The sequence below is a fragment of the Perna viridis genome, chromosome 10, assembly GCF_037379345.1.
Source record: "Perna viridis isolate PV_CMFRI_1.1 ecotype Kerala chromosome 10, ASM3737934v1, whole genome shotgun sequence".
Taxonomy (NCBI): Eukaryota; Metazoa; Mollusca; class Bivalvia; order Mytilida; family Mytilidae; genus Perna; species Perna viridis.
Window position 1 is genome coordinate 33,162,406 of NC_142454.1, and position 21,249 is coordinate 33,183,654.

The following is a 21,249-nucleotide window of genomic DNA, read 5'->3' on the forward strand; positions in this document are numbered from 1 at the left end:
ATCTGCGTAAATCATGCAAATTCAACCATCGCATTCTTCACTTCCAACATCTCAAATAATAATTAAAGGAAAGGTTAAATAAAAATGCAAAATCTTCATGTGAGGGTGAAAGCTTTGAAAATGCTAAGCCATAACTAACAGAAATATCTAAAAATCCATAGCTTTCAAATGCTGGGACATAGTTAGATTGAAAGGTTTAAACTTCCACAGATAAAATTCTTAACTATGTTATAAGCATTTAGATACTTCTTCAAAATCAATATCAGAGTTCATTTCAATACCATTCTTGACAACAAAAGTAATGCATATTTAATGATTTTTAACAATTTTCAAAGTATTGAGGCTTTTTAATAAACTATTTCAAAATCCAGCTTTGCCACACATGATTGTCTAGACCAGCTCTCACATTGATAGCAGACAATTATTTTTCAACACCATGTCATGAATTCTACCACATAAGATAAGTCTTCAATAGTCTATGATTACATGATATAATTCTGTTCAAAGTCATATTTTGAGGAATACCATCCAATTCTCTGAATGACTTTGGTTTCTATTCAAATCACACCCAATTTTAACTAGTAGCATGCAATGGAATAGGTCATTACCTTTTTCATTTCAAAGGTAAAACTAATCATGTAAACTTTAGATTTTGTGTTCTACAAACAAAGTACATGTAAGGTACCTGTATACTGGTTTTCAAATGCAGCCAACCAGACTTTTAAAAAATAGATACTGGAGATAAATTATGAAAAATAAAGCCAAGAAAAGCTTTGTACTTCTACATAAGCTTGTAATCAATAGAGAATGACAACATCAAGCATTAAAAAAAAATAAAAAAATCAAGAAACAATAAATTCATATGAGATTTAGCTTTAAATTTATTTTAAACTTATTCTAAGTGCAAAAACCTACACCCCTTTGAAAGTCATAGCTAGAAATAACCTGAAGATTTACTTACTCCAGCTTGTAGAAACAATCTTTCCCTTTTCTCCCTCTTTGCACGATAGTCCTCTCTTAAACTATGGTGCCTATACATTTTGGGAGGTTTTTCTAACACCACCCTCCCATTATAATACCTATCCAGGTCAAAACTCATGTCAATTTCATCGTCAATTTTATCTTATACAAATGAAATTAACATGGCCAATATTCTGCCCAGACATGCAATAATTGAACATGAAAGTTAATTATGCCAAATTAACAAGTACTTGCCACTGTTTTAAATATAAGCTCATTAGGCCTAAAGTTGATAGTTCAGCTTCGTTAATTAACAATTGAAATTTACACCATGTAATTAAAACCTACCCCTTAATTTAGTTGGAGTAATTTAAAGTTACTATCTGTGTCTAAAAAAATCAGTTTAAGTCCAACTAACCTTGTAAAGTCAGATTTAACAAATGCTATTAAATTTCCAATACAAACAGCATATCAAATTTATTTTTTGTCAAATTTAAATAAAACTTTAAATGCATGTGTATTCCAATTCACTAAAACATGCACTTGACCTTAAATTGGTGACAATTACAACTAAAGTTCTGATCAAACATGAAATATCTCTGGGCAAACAAAGATAAAATTCAACTTAATTTCATTTAAGTAAAAGAGTAAAATTTCCCCTTGCTTTTTATAAGCAAATTGCAACTCTATGCATGCAATAAAATTGTCAAGAAAAGCTTTCGGTATTAAGCACCCACGTTTTTAAATAAAATACTTGTAACACTAAATATCTTACTGAAGCAAGATTTGTATAGTGAAATTCTTAAAGAGTTTTATAACCCTGTAATCCTTTAAATACCACAATACAAGTAGAAATAACAAGTTCAGCAAATATGTGTATTAACACATAGCGCAAAGTTTGTAAAGAAATAGTTTGTGGTCAGGAACAAACATCTAAAAGTTCCAGGCTTAGTAATGCAAAACACTGAGACAATGTCTTTTTTCAAAATTAAAATACTTCTATCATTAAAGGAATAATTTCATTTTTTTCCCAACATGGCATATTTATTTTTTTCTGGACTATCAACAAAAGCTGAGTAAAAGATAAACCAAAGACTAATGAATGTATAATCTTCACGTTTTTACTATTATTTACTTAAAACCATAAAACTAAGGAACCCCATCCTTACTATGTTAAAGAAACCTGTCAAATTACCTCCCCTTGGTAAATTTGCACACATCCTAATTTAGATTACACGAGGCCTTAGTACTCAATGAGGGCTAATAAAATCCTAATCCTTATTTTGAAAGACAGATAACCTTAACCACTCCAGGTCAATGGCTGGTTATTCAGAATTAATTTAAACTTGTCAGAGTATGCAATCAATAAGTGTAGATATAACCGTATATTTGTCGTCCAGTAATGGAATTACAAACAAGTTTTTGTGAAGCGTGTTGAGGCAGGGTTTATCATAATTCAATTACATTCGTGATGAATTTTATTGGAAAGGAAAAAGTGCTGTGAATGGACACTAGTTGTAATGCAATGAAAGTTTGATGAAAAACAACAAAAAGTTCCAAATTTGAGGTGGGCAAAAAGCACAAATAAGTAAAAAAAAGGCTGAAAAATCAATCTGAAACAATGCACATTTTTCAAAACAGTGAAAACTTTGATTAAACTTCTTCATCATAGCAAATTAATAACCAAAATAGAAACACTAGTAGATACCACCTGCTCCCATCCATGGAGACCATATCAGAAAACCCTATACATGTAAGTCATTCAGATGGGGAAAAAAACAAAGTAACTTAAGAGGTGAACAATACCATTGTGTAATATAGAATGTGTGAAAGTTTCATCATACTCCATTTAACAGTTTGAGAGGAGTTAGAGCTGGACATACCTCCTGCTTTTCAAGCAGGGAGTAAGTTTTTTTCAGCCTTCATCACCACCAGTGATAAAAAAGTGAGAAGATTACACGAGGTAGTACTTTGCATGTTCTGCTGTTAAAGACTTTTCCTGTTATTCAGAGATATACTGTGGAATAATTTTGCTCAAAATGCATCACTGACTAAAGTAAACAATATTAAAAATCAATAGCTTGCAAATATATGGAAACAAATATGCAGACAAAATTTCAATGATTTACGGTAACAATAGTTCAGTTCAAACTATAGTCTAGGACTTAAAGCAAGTAGTTCATGGTACAAACTGGTACACCACAATGAAAAAATGATAGGAGACATACTAGATGTATTCTTCACAAAAACCTTAGAATGAAAGGAGACATTTCTTTAAACAATTTCATCAAAAACCATTAAAAATCTTACTAAATATATCAGAGAAATGCATTATTAATGTCTTTTTATCAATTACAAAAATGTCCCTGCATTCTTATACATGTTTGAACACAGAATTCTATCATACGTGATTAAGGAGTGATTTATTTCCCGTCTATAGGTAAAAATTACGTCAATGAGTTATCAACGGTTGCTTGTAAAACTAGCCCGTTTTCACTTAAACCTTACACACTGACAATTCTTAAAGAAATGAATAAACAAATGTTTATAAGTTTAAATATACATGAAAGATATCTTTACTACTTGAGCAAGCAGTATCAATGTTTAACTTGGACCAAAATAATTTTCTATTCACCCAACTTCTAATACTGATAAAATGGTTTCTATACCCTGGTAATACACAGATACTCATTAGAAATGGAAAGTCATGCATATTTCAATTTTTGAATGGTAATTTCACATGAATAATGCCATAAACTTTCTATCAGGGCTATCATGTTTCAATAAAAGTATGAAAAAAAATCAATAAACACTATTTACAGATTATACATAAAACCATCATAAATAAGATTTTGAACTTCAGTACACTTGACATTTTGCTTCCTCATACATGTACACATATTTAAGCCATCAAAGCAAAAGAATAAAATTCCATTCAGCAATTTTCAGAGGAATTGCGGGTGGTAAATGAGGACGCCAAAATGAAAAGTTCGACCGTATAATCACTTGTTACTTCCCGCTTTCCAAAGCAGAGGGTATAAAACAATTCTGTGCTGATGACTTGTAGTTAAATATTTTATCATCTTATGTTTCTAGCATCAATCCGATTTTGATTTGCCCCTCCGTATATCAAGGGAAATTGGAAAATAACTTTAGCCATTTTTCAATCCCTGTATACACTTATATCTACATTGCAGTATGTTTAAGAACAGAGAGTGGACAATACAAACAAAATGTTACATGCTATGTCATGTTAAGAATAATTCCACTCTACCATCTACATTAAATAGGAAGTAGAAAAGCGATGAACCTGGGAAGCACAGTAAAGTCATCATGCAAAAGCAATATATACCAAATACCTAAGCATAAGCTGTGAAATCTGTTACGAAAAATTCCATTACACATTTGTATGGTAAACAGGGAGCAAATAAGCAACAAACCTGTGACAGACATTGTTCAAGTCGTAACATAAAAACAGGTATCTAAGCATTCCTTCTAACAGAGGCTGAGAAATATGTTACAGAAATGTGTAACAGACAGACTGATGGACAGACAATGTGATTGCAGTAGAGTGGGCGTATAAAAAGTGCACAAATAACCAATCTTTTACCAAGATATATAAGTAACATGTCTCTGATTCTAGTAAAAAATGCATAAGTGCCCTTTTTCTTTGATTGCAACCTCTGTCTTAATTTTCTACATGGAACTTGGTCAATGGCAAGAAATTGATGACAACGGTTATTCCAATACTTACTGGCATTGAAAAGTTCTAAAACAAGTCATAGACAAACTATCACCATTTATGAAAAAGAGTAACTGTTTTAATAAATCCTAAATATTGAACAGTACTTTATGTTTCACACTCTATCAATGGATGTGTAATTATGGGAGACAATTCAATGTCTTGTTTTTGCTTTAGTCATTAGTGCCAAAAACAATCCCACAAATCTTCTAATTTAGCAACAAAAAAAAGGCATAGTATATCTTCAAATTGTTTTATGTTAATAAAAAGTCCTCACCCACAGACAAACTTCAGCCATATTTTAATTTCTATAGCATTTAAATTGACTATTATTGAATAGTTTATTGGGATTGCTGAGACACCATGGCATTCCTTTAAAGTTGCTACATTTCCAAATCAACAAGACTAGACTTTGATACAAGTATTTTGTGAGATGATAATAGTATTTAATCAATCAAATACTACCAGCTGTTATAAGGACTATTAGGACTTTATTGGAGTGAAGTGTTTTTGAGGCTTTAAGAGAAAAAAGATAATTGCTAAATACTACACTGCAGCTGCATGCAAATTGCAAGCTTTTTACAAATTCTGTTCCTATGACATTTCTTTAGTTATTATGTTGAGGATATTATACTTCATTGAATTGAATGAAGGATATGTGACAATACATTATTACACTGATGAGTTTTTGACACTAACTCGTCAGTTATACCAAGTTTCATGATGATGCAATAAATATCCATAAAAAGTTTAAACACAATTAAAGGTCAAGCATAAAGGATAATTAACTCAGTAAAATTAAATTGTAAATTTTAATCATGGGGATATAGTTATACTGCATCCCAAAAACCTAAAAGTGATACCAAACTTGCTTGAAACTTTTTTTCTAAATCAAACTCTGGCTTGTTTCAGCCAGGTTTCGAAGCTAAAATGTTTCATTAAAGGTGAACTGAGTTCTCTATATTTAAGTTTTAACAACTTAGTCTCAGCTTATCAATGTCATTTGTTGGCATGTTCATCTTACACACCAAATTTTTTAGTATCTTTTAATGTGAAAATAAATTTACATTATACATTTTGTACATGTCTATCTATCTCAATTACATGTACATACTAACTTTTCTATTTTTATTATGACTGAAATATCACATCACAATACAGATATTCAATACAGTCATATTTCTTAACCTGCTTAAACAAGACTTTCTCCAATGGAGACATGCATCTATAACAAACTTCCAAAGATACACATCCGAGGTAGAAATCCCTATGGAAAATGTTGCCTAATCGACCAACATGTTGACAGGTTTCTTTCATATGTATGAAAGTAGCTTCATTCTAACAATCTGATAATATAGAAATCAATAGTCTTCATCTGTTAATTAATTTTGTCCAGGTACGAAAATATCTCTGGGATATTATCAATAACTGGGAGGAAATTAATGATGAAATTAACATGCTCACTGAATGAAATGAATGAGGTCAGCTAAGACAATGCATATTTATAACAAGATCAATAAGAGAACAAAAGAGACACCATGTACTATTGTTTTTGATTAAATGCATGAAATGATTCACTTACCTTTATTGAAATGGAAAGGGCTTTTTGAGTTTCACTGAGGAAAGTCCTTCAATGTGGAATATGACCCAGTATTCCCTAAATTTGCTCACCGCCTCAAAGAGAAAAAATATTTAACATGCATATAACTGTGACAAGTTCCCGCTACTACAAATACTATTTCCCATTCATGTTCCAACTTGTAGTAGAATTGGATTTATTGACAAATGCTGAGGCCATTCAATGGGGAATTTAATAAACTGATCAATTTTGGATAGGAAAAATTATCAATATAGCCATTAAATGAAGTCAAGCCTGAAACCCTTTTGTCAATAAGTTACCTGTCAAAATCAGATTAAATACTTCATCAATAAAATTAAACTCCCTCTATTATTCCCCCTTTATTGGCCCCCTTATATCCAGTTACCTGTTAGAATTTAGAGGTTTACATTTTAAATTATGTAAACTATACAAAGAAAGACTTTATGGGGATAAAATAAACGAAAACAAAGTAAAAGTTGTGTATTTAACTGTCTGAAAAATACCTTTAAAGGGAGAGGACCAAGTGCATTTCGTTTAACAAAATAAAACAGAATTACTGCTTTACCAAATGTCACTAAAGCATTAAAACCATAAAGCATTTACCGGACCCCATTTTTGAACAAACTTATCAATATATATTGAAAAGCTTACATTTATCTGAACAGCACATATCAATAAATGTTTACGGCATATAGTGGTGATAAGTAAATTGGGTTCCTAAGTTAATACAGCATTTATATATAGCATTGCCAAGGGTTTTGAATCTCCTGGTAGAAAATTTCTTATAAGGTGATAATTTTAGTGTTAAAACTTATGACTATCAATTCTTTAACTGTGAGATACATGTCACTTAATTCTATTGGTTGTCATGATCAATACATCACGATACAGTCATCAAAAAAAGATTTACATACAGTTCATAAATCCAGTAACTATGGAGCAACACACAAAATTGATGAGATCTTGGTTCAAAATGAAATTATTTTGATAACATTTAGCGGGGGGTGTCATAATAATTTGTAACAGTAAAGCCAGAGTTCATTGTGTCTGTCCTCTTCACTTTCATTTGAATGCATGGATATGTTTTGTTGCTATGTTGGCCCAACCTAGATAAAATCTGAAACGTTTTACAATGTATCAAATTTATGCATATTCCTTGTATACATTGTGGTGAAGCAGGTACATGTATTTGATGGAATTTTATGTTATTCCAAAGACAAATTTTTTCCACAGGCACTTGTTTCTGTCAATAGAGGGTCCATCTCCTCCCTTAATCCCTGAGAGGTGAACCCCACTATAAACAGAAATATGATCTATCCTCACGACAGTAAGCTACTGGAATTACAGACCATCTTACATAAACCAATAGAAGTTTTAATTTACATGTAACATGAAGTTGTCATCAGACAGGCTCACAGCAACTAAACTGCTTAACCACATTTACTCCATCTATATAAAGTCACATACAAAATTTTAAATCAATCCATCCATTGGGAGCAGAGACAAAATATGATAATATTTCGATGGATTTCAATATATATCACTCAGTTGTTTCATATCCATCACTTTGTTTAGTATAAACTGATATATAACATGTAGACAGGAGTCAATGTACCAGCAGAACTTGAAATTAGCCTATTTCATTAAAACTTCAGTCAAGATATGATTTATATCTTGTGAATTTAGTTCCATCCATCCAAAGTCTGCATAACTATCTAAGTCTTTGTTTTTTTCAATAATTATCAAGTGTCACAGTGACATGGCTGGACGTTGAAAAAAAAAAAACATTTTAAAGTAAAACTCTACCAAATTCTAAACAATTAAAAGATGCTTTCCTCAGATATGATCAATAGTTACAAACCAGGGAATACTCCATTCAGTATCTAAATATTAATTCACAAAACCAAAATACTGAAATTGTTTCATCTGTATTGTGTAAGTGAGTAGACCTTTCATTAGGAGGCTGTACCAGGTACTACTACCTATCTAAGCTACTGAAATGTACCTCCAGAATTAGGAGGCTGTACCAGGTACTACTACCCATCTAAGCTACTGAAAGGTACCTCCAGAATTAGGAGGCTGTACCAGGTACTACTACCCATCTAAGCTACTGAAAGGTACCTCCAGAATTAGGAGGCTGTACCAGGTACTACTACCCATCTAAGCTACTGAAAGGTACCTCCAGAATTAGGAGGCTGTACCAGGTACTACTACCCATCTAAGCTACTGAAAGGTACCTCCAGAATTAGGAGGCTGTACCAGGTACTACTACCCATCTAAGCTACTGAAAGGTACCTCCAGAATTAGGAGGCTGTACCAGGTACTACTACCCATCTAAGCTACTGAAAGGTACCTCCAGAATTTCACATTATGTTTATAAGAGAAAATAATTAAAAGTCCCTCCTACAAAACCAAAGGTACCTGCATTGCAAAAAATAAATGAAACCCTTAAGCGAGTCATTTTGGTGAATTTGAAGAAGTTTAAATCAAAACTCTCTTACATAAAACAAAATTCAGAAATTGATTATTGCTTTATCAGCAGTTTTTCAGTATTGCTTAGTTTTTGAACTATTGTAAACAAGCAGTGTAGCAAATTTTGTAGTTTATCATTTTTTTTCCTTTTCTCACAGTAGATATAGAAAAAAACAAGATTGCTACAAAATAGTCATTAGTTCCCCGCTGCCACAGAAAAAGTTGAAGCTCAAAACTGCTGTAGAACAATAACTGATATCAATCATTAGTGAAGATGTACAGAAAGTAAAAAAATAACAGGCAAAACATTTCCATAAATATTAAAATTACGGTTTCACAGAAAACAACTAAAATTCAAAGGTAAATCAAAGGTAAAGATAATCCTAAGTGTGAACAAAAAGAATGAACAGATTGAAAAACTACATGTCTTGCTGCAAAATTGACAGAACATAAAAAATGAAGCATGTTGACTTTTGCAGGTTTTTTTTGGGGAAAATAATATTCCTGCTAAGCTGTACTAGATATAATACACATAATACAAGTCCACTAAGATAATTTTGTGTAGTAAAAAAAATTATATCTAGCTTACATTTGTACATTGCATCATAACCTGCAACTCATGACATACCTTACTTCAGAGATATACATGTCAGAATTGGGGACAAAGAAAACACAAATTTGACCAAAATCCATATAGCTGTCTCTCTCTCTCTATTAGTCCCACAACTGTAAAATTTGCAGAAACAAATCTGAGGTGCAATTTGATATGGTTAATAAAGTTTGAACAAAATCCATTCAGCGGTTGTGTTCCTATAGTGAACCAGGTAAAAAATCATTTAAGTCCCATAACTTCTGTTAAATTTTCAAAACGGCAGTTACATATGATCAACTACATATGGTTACAAACAATTCTACAAAATTTGAACAAAATCCATTTAGCTGTCTCTGAGAAGTTGCAATAACGCCCATTGTTAAACTGGCTGAATCATAAGGGTGACCTACAAAATTACAAAGTTTGAACAAAATCCATTCAGACATCTCTGAGGAGATGCATCCACAAGGATCGGACGTGCACACAGAAACATGCACAGACAGGAGGACGCACAGAAACCAGTATTCTGGTGTTGCTGCAGGTCAATACGCATGAAAATGAAAAATTGTACCCAGGAAAATGATTATTGTATTATGAAACACTATTGTTTGTGGGGTACCAATTTTCATGGTTTTTGTAATCCAAACAACGAAATTTGGTTCCCAACGAAAAGATCTTCATTGATGTGTACACGGAAAACCTCAAAACCACGAATTCAAGAATCCACGATCTTGTGTTTCTTCTAACTAATAGTAATTACTACTAATACCAATGATACTGTCAACTACCAATAGACAATACCAATGATACCATCAACTACTGATAGACAATACCAACGGTACTGTCAACTACTGACCGACAATATCAACGATACTGTCAAATACCAATAGACAATACCAACAAAACTGTCAACAACTGATAGACAATACCATTGATACTGTCAACCAACGATGACAATACCAACGATACTGTCAACAACATATAGAGAATACCAACAATACTGTCAACCACCGATAGACAATACCAACGATACTGTCAACAACCAATAGACAATACAAACAATACTGTCAACTAACGATAGACAGTTTCCACATAATAAACTAGAACAAATATTAACAGCAGTAAACAAACTAACTTAACCAACTTCAGGGATTAATGATACCATACAATGTAAGTCAGAAAGCCTTTTACTTTTAATCAAATTTTTGGTTCAGACATTATGACTGCTTTTTTCATCAAATTACAGTATTAGAGCAATGCACTTTATAGCTCTTCAGTTTTCAGCATTGTGCTGTATGAAACTGATTCCAGTTAGACTGCATTGGTACCAGGAGAAGCACTGTGCTATATGACACTGATTTTAATTAGAATGCTTTGGTACACATGAGAAGCACTGTGCTATATGACACTGATTTTAATTAGAATGCTTTGGTACACCTGAGAGGCATTGTGGTATATGACACTGATTTTAATTAGAATGCTTTGTTACACATGAGAAGCACTGTGCTACATGTATATGACACTGATTTTATTAGAATGCTTTGGTACACATGAGAAGTGTGCTACCATTTTCAGATGTGCTATTCTAAGGATAATATTTATAGCACTTTCAGCACTAATATCTATCCCCATTCATTCAAAATAGGGATCTCCAATCAATATGATACATTAAGACAAGTAGATCCCCTGCCTACATTAGTGAGATGTCCCTCTTACTGCACCATCTAAAAATCAAGCTTGCAATAATGATGATTGGGGGTTTTAACGACCTTGAATACTAATACAGGCCTTTCATGGTCGATGTTAGTGGTTTAGTAGAACCAACTGGTGTTGGTGGCGGAGCCCAGCTTTTGGGATACCTGACCGAAGAACTCGGTCAGAGTATGTCATACTAGCGGCTGGGCTGCTGTGTTGACGCTATGGCCTACTCCCAGACCCCACATGGGTCCAAGAGCATTCCCCCACTCTAACTGTTTGGAAGTATGTCAATGTGTAGAGTGAAATGCAATAAGGATTTTATCTTATATTTTAGATGATCACAATATCCTACAATTTGGAATATATTAAAAACCAAAAAATTGCAAGCATATACACTGAAATTGCAATTTGTATGAATTTCATTATCTAATATAAAGTAAACGTTTTAAGTGTACTAAAGTTTGAACCAACAAACAAAATGGTGAGTCAGGGGCAAAAAAATGTTTTTATTTAAGTATCATCTACATGTTATGGGAGACAACTCAGTAGATTAAATGTTTTTAAGCATTTTGGTTACAAAAAAATGAAAGAAATTATTGATGCATGTAGTGTATAAATTCATTTTTGTTTGGGTTATAGTAGCATTAGGGGAAGTGGCCAAAAAAAAAAAAAAGAAAAAAATGTGGAGGGGTTAAAAATATTCTCAATTTTTTCACGAAAAAGAAGAATGTGTTAAAAATATTTTGATAGTATCTGTTGTCAAGAATTTTTTCCCTGAATTTCTGCATATTTTTCCAGTAAATTTGTAACTGTTTTTTTTCTTGGTTAGACTTACTAACTATTCCTTTGAATTCTTCACCAAGGTTGTACAAAATGGTGAGTTGTGTCACTGTAAGACAAATGATTTTTCTACGAACCGATAACATTATTTTAAGGTCCCTATAAAAAAAACTCCATTGATATGTATAATACATGTAAATGGAGTATGTTTCCAATTTACTTACCTTTAACATTTAAGTTATTTGTACCCTGTTACCAGTTTGTTTGCTATTAGATGCTATGACTGAGGTGTCTTCACACAAACTGAAGATCCGGGGGAACATGTGTCACCATAACCTGAGTTACTCTTAGAATGCAATAATTCTGATTGCAGTTAATAAAAGATTAAATTATTTCTTTGCTATGATATTTTATACTTTCAAAGCAATTTTTCATTTGAACCTTCAGACCTCAGACATATAAAAAATCTTTCTCCAGCAAGAGTAAGAATTGCTTTGTGCCAATAGTGCAGCAGTCAGTGTATACAGAGAAACCTGTCTAAACTGGCCCCTGAATAAACTGGTAACCTGTGTAAACCAGACATATTCTGATGTCCTGTCATATCAGTTTTAATGAGTTTTGAACCTGTGGAAACAGAACATCTATCTTAACCAAACAAAAAACTCAGTCCAAAAGTGGTTCTGTTTAAACAGTTTTTACTGCAGTTTGTAACCAGATGTATACCAGTACTGACTCCCTGAAAACATCATGTATTTGAAATAAAAAAAAAACAACATTCTTTAATTTAAGATTTATCACATCTACTAAAGGTTTTCAAAATGAGTACAAAATATTTCCCAAAATTGTGTATTTCTATTGAAAACAGACCATTGACAAACATGAACGGTCTATTTGGTTTCTCTTAAATGGTAAAAAATCTAATCAAAAAGTTGATTTTGAGTGAACCATATGTGTACAGAGTTAGAAATAGTAGCCTGCCCCCCAGCCCAAGTCTGGCTATTTTTTGGCAGGGCTGGCAAATTTTAACAAAAATCTATATAGCCATATAGTAAATATATTGAAAAATTGTATTCAGGACAGGCTAGAATTTGAGTGAGTTTCCTACCCTGATGTGTACTTAATTTCATACATGTAGTTAAGATCTTTCAACCATGACATTGTTTACAGGAAAATCTATTACATAAACATACACTTCCCAATATTGGTGTGAGAAATGATGTCAGTATGTTTTTCTGAAAGGTAGGTTTTTGAAGAGTAATCAAGAGAACCAAGATTTGAGCGGTAATCAAAAGAATATATTCCAAGATGAAGACTAGACAGGGAAAATAGACACAACAAAAAACAGGAAATTACCAAAATAACACATACAAAGAAACAAAGTAAATGAGCAACTTGGTATTCATTAAAAGCTGGAAGAATGGACCAGGTGCACTGGTAGGGAAAAAACTACAGTGTTTAACTGAATAAATATGGTACTAACACTCACCTGTATTGGATCTTATTTATATCTTACACATACATGTACGGATGGCAGAACATACGAAACTTACTTGTTAGTTTCATGCTATATTATAACTAACAAACCTTGAAACATTCATGTTTACAATTTTACGGTTCATTCGTCATTTATCTTATGTTTGTTGAGCATTTTGTGTGCGTTTAAATGCACAATACAAGTGTTCATTTATTTACGTAAACTCAATTTTTTTCTTTTTTCAGTCATTATTTTTATATTTCCTATTATATAAAATATGTTTCTTTCTTTCTTCCTTAATTTTTAGTACTATTTATTTTAATCATTGGTATATAGTGTATTTAAAGGCAAGCTAAGAGTGTTCTTCTAGAGTGCATTTAAATCACACTGAGATCGTGTTTGGCAAGCATTTAGGTATCCTGCGGGCTGGAAACCTTAACGTCTTAAGTATATATAAATCTAGACACTACCTTACACTATGGGGAACAAATTGTTTAACTTACTTGTTCTCTGAAAGTTGTGACTTTCCTTTCGATGACATCTTTCTGATCATTCAATCTACGAACTTCTCTGTCTAACTCAGCTATCCTGTTATCAGCCACTTGTAACAGATCAGCGATGTAAGGGTCTTCAGGGTTAGGGACTATCAGCCTACTAGGACCATCTGATTCAGGGACTATTGTGTCTATCTCCATTCTCTGTCTTCTGAAGGGGATTGTCTTTTTCTTGCCACCTAGCAAATAAAGAGAAGCAATTTGGAATATACAATGCACCATGTAAATGAACAAAGATAGACAACTCAAAACCATAAAATTCAGAGTATTGGTAAAAGTAAAAAAAATTCATTGTCTTCAAGGTTAATTTTTGTATCCAAATGTCCAAACCATATTTTAGAGAATTTTTAATACAGATTTTGCTGGTCTGAGATCATATATTACAGGCCAACTAGCATTTGACATAGGAGCACCATTTCAAAATTAAGCACCAATACAGAATGTGTAAAATTTGAAATTCTGCAAGATAAGACACATTTCTTTCATAATAAAGTACTTAAAAGCAAATAAAAAAAAAAACTTCTATTGGGCCTAACGGGCCTGTATTTTTTTAAAAAATGAAACAATTTAGACTTCTTATACATACAATGTATGTACATGTACATGTACATCTACAACACATTTAATATACCAATACTGTCAACTGAACAAGCTGAATTTCACATTCAATTGAGCTTAAAATTAGGCTACGAACCAAAGTGACAATTTTTTTACAAGAGTAATAAAAAAGATGACATATCCTTGATACAACAAATGCATATCAAGTTGGATCCTGAAAAATTTGAATTCCAACCAACCTTGAAAAAAGATACTCAAGAGTTCCAAAAGGACAAATTGTCTATCAAGTAGGAAACAGTGTTCTCCCCAGGCCAATATAGTGCTGTACTTTGCAGTGCTATGATTTCTTAGCACTGTGCTATCAGTAATTAAGTTTTTTAGTTAGAATGCACTATGGGCACTAATTTTAGAGGAAGACCAAAAGAGCTCTTCTACGCCAGTAACCAGTGTGCTATTAAAAAATTATTGGAAGAACACTGCAAGTAAGTAAAAAATCGTTTTTAAATATTGATAAAAATGTTTTCCAATGTGTAACAATGCTGGTAACGAGATAAGGTACATGTTCACTAAACCTCACATGGATTTTGCTTTTTCCATGTGTCCCCTGTTGATGCTATCATTCTAGATTTAAAAGTTTTACCTGGAGTTTGTACAACTGCATGAAAGTTCTTTTCCTGTAGATGTAGAATACGATCAGACTTCTCTCTTGATTCTTTCTCCAACTGTCTGGCTTTCTGTACATATTGATTGTTCAAAAACTTCAAGTCGGCATTCTCATGTTCTAATTTTCTGAGTGAAGCCTTTAGCTCTAAAATACATATTATCAAATGAAAATTATAAAAAAAAAAACTCAGCAATTTTGTTATTCAGACTTATCTTAATATGGTAGCTATATTTTCACATTTTTTTTAATTCAGAAGTAATTGTTTGACTTTTCAGGCAGGTTCTTAACAGGTAGAAATAGCTGTCTCTCCTTATGTCATAGACAGAGCCTAAACTCATATAAAATCTTTTAAGTTTATTGTTATGTACACCATGTTTTGTTTTTCCTTATAGTAAGAAATGAACTTAGTATTAAAATAGGGAAAATCTTTCCAATCATTGTTTTTCACATTTACCAAAAATGATTCTTACCGTAACAGTGCCCCTGGGCCAATTTTGGAGGAATCCCAGTTACTCACTTATTTTTACATACATGTAACTGTGCTTTTCTATGGGTTTCTATCCCTTGATTAATTAAACTATTTTTCTCTTCATGTTTGCTTTCTTTGTTACATCGATTTTAAGTTAAAAGAACTAATCACTTAGTATAGCACTTAAACAAAATACATGTTTTACAAATCACAAACATTAAGATGGGTTTTGTATAGCTGTGTTAACATTTTATGGAATAGTCATAACTACATAATGTAGAAAAGATATGTCATGTTTTTAGTAGGAATGTGATGAATGTACCACCAAAAGTTGGCTGCCAATGGTAACAGCTAATCAGGATTTAATAAGGAATATTATTGCTTCAACTATTGCTTTTCTGTTTTTTTTATGCTTATCTGAACCATTTTTTGTATTCTTACCCCTACAGATAGCATCAGATTCATCTTTCTGTTTTATCAGCTGCTGATGAAGGTCATTATTTTCCTTTACCAATTTAGCATTGTCACTTTTGTAAGGTTCAATTGCAGTTTCAACATCATTAGATTCAGTTGTCTGTTTTCCTAGCTCAAGTTTGGCATTCTTTAAACTGTCTGTGGTATGAACAAGGTCTGCAAATAGTTTCTCAACCAGGGGAAGGGATTCTAAACCCAGAGTTTGCCGATACCCAAGTTGGTCCAACCTCTTTCGCAGGTTGGTAAATTTCTGCTGGGCTTGGGCTGATGTTTTGTCCGTCATCTTTGCCTTGCCTAAATTGAATGAAGCAGTTAAATGTAATCTTCATGTTTATATCTACTTGAAAAAAGGTCTGACATTTTCAAATATAATCTAATGGACTGGACAACCTGTGCCATTTTTCAGCCAACAGTATGAAAGAATTGACGAAATTTTTTTTCTCCTTGGCTTTCACAATAATCACTTGCTACAAAATTCATGCCCATTTTATTAATAGACACTTTTATTACATTTAGAAGTGGGAAAACTGTATTTCCATATATCAACATAAAATGAACTACATGTAAATACAAAATGTACCAAGAGTTATATTCATATAAACTAATGGAATTCCTTTTTTGCCGTTTTCTTCTTTATTGGTTCTAAAATATTTCTTTCAATTTAGCAGTCCTTGCATGACTCAGTGGTCATTCTATAGCTCCCTTACTTAAAGAGATACACGTTGTACATGTAGATAACTTGTGTTTTGAATACATGTACCATTTCATGTCTGTTTTTGCTATTTCTATTTATCATTTCTTCTTGATTCATTGCACATGCCTGGTCAATTACCCATTGTGATGCTAATGCAACTGAATACTACATACACGTATGATTGATCTAGCATAATTGGTTCATATTTAACTGACCTAAAAAATCCAAACATTTTTTTTTCATTAACAAGTCGATAGACAGTGACTGTAGAATATGCATGAAATGGATAAAAAAATGTGCTATAGTGATGCTAATTAATGCAACTGCATTACAAATATGATTGACCTACAAATGTAGCACAAGTGTTCATATTTAACTGACCTAATAAAAGAACTTAACATGAAAATCTTAAGGTCCATTTAAATTCCCTTCTTACTGGACGATAATATAACCTCAATCCACAAGCATTCCCATGAGATTTCTAGTCTGTCTCATTGACAGTCATGACGAAAATTAATTCTGAATAGTGCCTAAATGTATATGGAGTATATTTTGTTAATATTTATGGAAATCAGTTTACAACTAAGGAAAAATAGGAAAATTTAGTTTTGTTCAAGATAAAAATATCTTTTATTACAGTACATTTTATCTTGACCTCAGCAGTGATTTTCACAACTAGCTACCGCATATTTAGTTTAATCTCGTGAGATTATACATTTTGTAGACAGACAGATCTAAACCTTATAAGGTAATGAATACTAAATATGAAATACATGTACTGTTACCCAGGGCAAGTGCAATTTTGGTGTGGGAAAGTTATATTCTATGTTTTTCTTTTGCATTTTTGGTGTGGAAAAGTTATATTCATGTTTTACTTTTTCTTTTGCAAGTAGAAAACTTGAAATACATGTACATGTACACTACTGTCAAATTGTCAACGCAAATTTTAATTTCTTCATTCTCCACAGTTGAGAAATATTGAGTGGAGTCACCATTTCAAAAATTGTTTGTAAGGCCAAAAAAGGTAGGTAGGTTTTTTTTTAAATAAAAAAATAGCCACTGTATGTCTAAATACAAAAAATACCAGTTTTATTCATTGTAAATTTCGATAAGCTGTACATGTGTTTAAAGGAGTAATCGCTCATCACAGCATTAAAATCAAATACATGTATGTAAGAAGATCATTATCAAAATATTGATTTAATACAAGTACTCAATATTTGTAAATTTAGAAAACTTCAAGATTTCATAAATAGGGTAGATGAAATATGATATAATTTGTGATGTACAATGTATGTGATACATAGTGTAAACCAGCAGTTTTCTATAACCATGATTTCTTTTCTCTTATCCATGTGGTTACATTTAAGGAATTTTAATGCCGATAGACTTGTAACTTGTAGATTGGATGCGGTCTGCAACATGTACACCGCCATGTTGGGCGATATCATAGGGGGTGCTCTGGCTTCCAAAATTCTATCGTAAGAAAATTCGCTAGATGCTAATATTAAAAAATTAGAGCCAAAATGGGTGCCAAAAAAAATATTGTATTTTTTTAAGAAATGACACTTAGTTAGTCCACTGATGAGTTATCTTTGTCAATTCAACAAAATAATCCCTTCATACATATCATACATGTACTCAAGATTCACTCTTGTATAAAGCAGGTTTGTAGCTCTAGTCTTTGTCAGGATCTAAAACCATTAGTCACTTTTTATATGCAAAATAATAAAGTACTACTCCAGAAATTGTCAATTGTTTATTTAGTTGTTTATTTGCCAACCAATTTGACACTTAATGATACAATGTATGCAAATTAGTGAATATGACATCACTAACGAGACTGGCGAACTCTACTATAACACCAAAGTAAGAGAAATGAAAATAAATGTATTGACTTATTTAACATGTAATTTCAGGGAAAGTGCGGTGGAACCTGGTGTAAAGGTCTTTTAATTAACCAATGTCATACATGTGAACCTACCGGTGGTAGTTTTATTCTAACGGAATTAGAACTTTCCTACCATTCTACCATTGAAACAGAAAATCTACTGCTTTCCGAACTTTATACTGCAAACAAAATTTGGACGCCATTTTTTTTATTTACTAAAGGAAAAACCGAAGGGGATCGAATAATGACATTTCCGGTTGATCTCTGGTGAACATGATAATTAGGATCATAAACAGTAATTTAGATCTTTAGTGGATATCGACGAGACGTAATTTAAAAGGTGTTATGATTATATAGGTTACAGACCACCAATTCAATCAATGAGCATTTGGAATGTACGCAAAAATAGTCCTACGCAGAAATTACCCGTTCCTCATACTGCTGTGAAAAAAGTTCTCATCTTATTTAAAAAATTTAAACAGTTTCTGAAAGGAAAAACATTTCCGTACATTTTATAGGTGCATTTTGCTTCTTGTGATGTGAAGCCTAATCTCCATAATGATTTTTAAATATACCCCTATCTTGTGAAAACACTGGGATTTCCCATGCTATTTATAGACCCTTCACTTCCGGTGACCAGTACTGCACTGCAAGTCTGCTAACCCCACATGCCATTCTGAGGATTGTGAGCTGACATATGTAGAATCATGCTGATATATAGTCCTCTGCAGGTTAAAGTTAAGGTAAAGTCCAGAGAAGCCATTGAATATTGTGAAATTAGCACAGAAGCCTATGGGAAGTGGAATTAGTGGTTTTTAGCCTATAACAGCAGGAGATGATTGACATTATCCTAAGTTGTAAGTGGCACACGCTTAAATGATTAGACGATTTATTACTGACGATTGGGACTTATTGTGTAAATATTGTTGCTGGTCATTTGATCTTTTGATGGTTACGGAAACATTGACCATGCATCCACTGAAACTAAAATTGACTCAAAGTATGGCATTTTTTTTTATCCAAGTCAATGGAGGAACTACATGTATGTGATTTTTTCAATTTGGAGCACTCTCATCAACCATCAAAATGCCGAAACGTAATATTTCAACTTCAGCACCTCCTCCCAAGAAAGCAAAGTACTATTCCAAATTCAATGCTGCATGGAAGTCAAAGTAAAAGTGGCCAGTAAAAAAAAAAAGCATGTAATGACTATTTGAAATGAAATCATTTTGATGCAAATTTATGCAATAGTAGCTATAAAGTAATGAAGACACTTTTAAATTGAAAGTTATGTATGTTTATGCTGTTCTTGTTATGTAAATATTGCCATTAATAAATAAAATCACTATAATGTTCAAGTGTTAATCCATCAAAGGGTCATTCCAACTATTCAAATTGAGTATTCAGCATTTTTTTCTCATGGAAATAGACTTAATGCAAGGTTTTCCTTAGGTTTCACACATATTTGACTTTAAAAAAAAACGCTGATAAGAAACCACCAGTTTTTAAACCAGATCTCCAGTTTTGAAGGAATGACATTATCATACATTGTATGTATGCAATGTTTCAGTAGATGGAACAGACTCCAACCCAGGACTCTGTATACATTCCTGATCTCTGATCCTGAAAAGCTATACAATGTAACTACATAAAAAAAAACTCATGGGAGTGGTGCAGTGGATGACAAAAAGAATAGCTTCAAAGGACTAAAATGACATTTGAATTGGAAAGTTTAAGTGATATATTAAATGCGAAATATGATTGAAATATTGACAAATTCATTAACTGTGGTTTTAAAACAAATGTTGTTGAATGGTCTGATACTTCTTATGTACAAATTCTTCAAAATATGCCTTTAACGTACTTAAACATACAATCCACAATCTCACTTTCAATCCAATTTACAATAACTGACGTAAAACAACGGAATTTGCTACAAGTAGTGCCTTAAGAGGTATGTTTGAGATTCTGATAAGTAGTGTACAAGAAAGATATACCAAAATTGCAAAAGTCGTTCAAAACATCACGCAAATCTCTATGATCTGTCAAACAGACGGCTTGTTTTTGTTTACAAACATGCCAGGACAAGTTTCCAATTTGAATATGGCGGACTATTTCACTTCCGGTGTCCGAAATTTATCTGATAACTACAAGACTTACCCAGAACGATAGTGTACACACGTTCTTATATTTAAAAATAGCTTTCTTTCAATTAACAATTCAATAAATGAAAATGGCACAAAAAAGAAATGAATTATAATAAAAAGTTACCTTTAGACAGATAAAAAAATAAAAAATAAATAAATTGACTTCGAGCTAAAAAAATACTTTTTTAATTATTTTTTTCTCTTTTTTTTCTGCTGCCTAAACCGGGGGCAAACTGTAACGTTAAGGACTTTGTTATTTGTTTTGATGCAAACGTTTTTTTCTAAAAAGAAATCATTAGCTATTAACTTGTCGGTTGTTACTTTTCTTACCAATCAATGAACTATTATAAACTTCTTTCCAAGCTTATATATAAATAGACTGGGCTATATATCCATTCTAACCATATAAATAGCTCACTCGGAGGCTGTGCTTAAGCCGTTTGTAAACATGACTTTTTAGTAAAAAAGTACAAAGTACCA

At 32.3% G+C, this 21,249-nt stretch overlaps 1 protein-coding gene across 5 annotated transcripts in view; it reads right to left on the minus strand.

Moving 5' to 3' along the window:
- The window catches only part of LOC148605478 (centrosomal protein of 135 kDa-like), a 40,841-nt gene extending 20,107 nt beyond the window's left edge, over positions 1-20,734 (minus strand). For 3 of the 5 annotated variants that reach the window (XM_088548946.1, XM_088548945.1, XM_088548947.1), the window contains exons 1-4: positions 20,620-20,734; positions 16,005-16,331; positions 15,071-15,238; positions 13,822-14,051 (exon numbers count right to left, since the gene is read on the minus strand). In XM_088548946.1, the coding sequence (XP_088405072.1) occupies positions 13,822-14,051; positions 15,071-15,238; positions 16,005-16,320 (714 nt within the window). In that variant the 5' untranslated portion in view covers positions 16,321-16,331; positions 20,620-20,734. Of the gene's footprint in view, positions 1-961; positions 1,120-6,284; positions 6,455-13,821; positions 14,052-15,070; positions 15,239-16,004; positions 16,332-20,619 lie in introns of those variants that run through there. The other 2 variants (XM_088548950.1, XM_088548949.1) reach the window with 2 other exon arrangements.
- Positions 20,735-21,249: the final 515 nt, after the last annotated feature.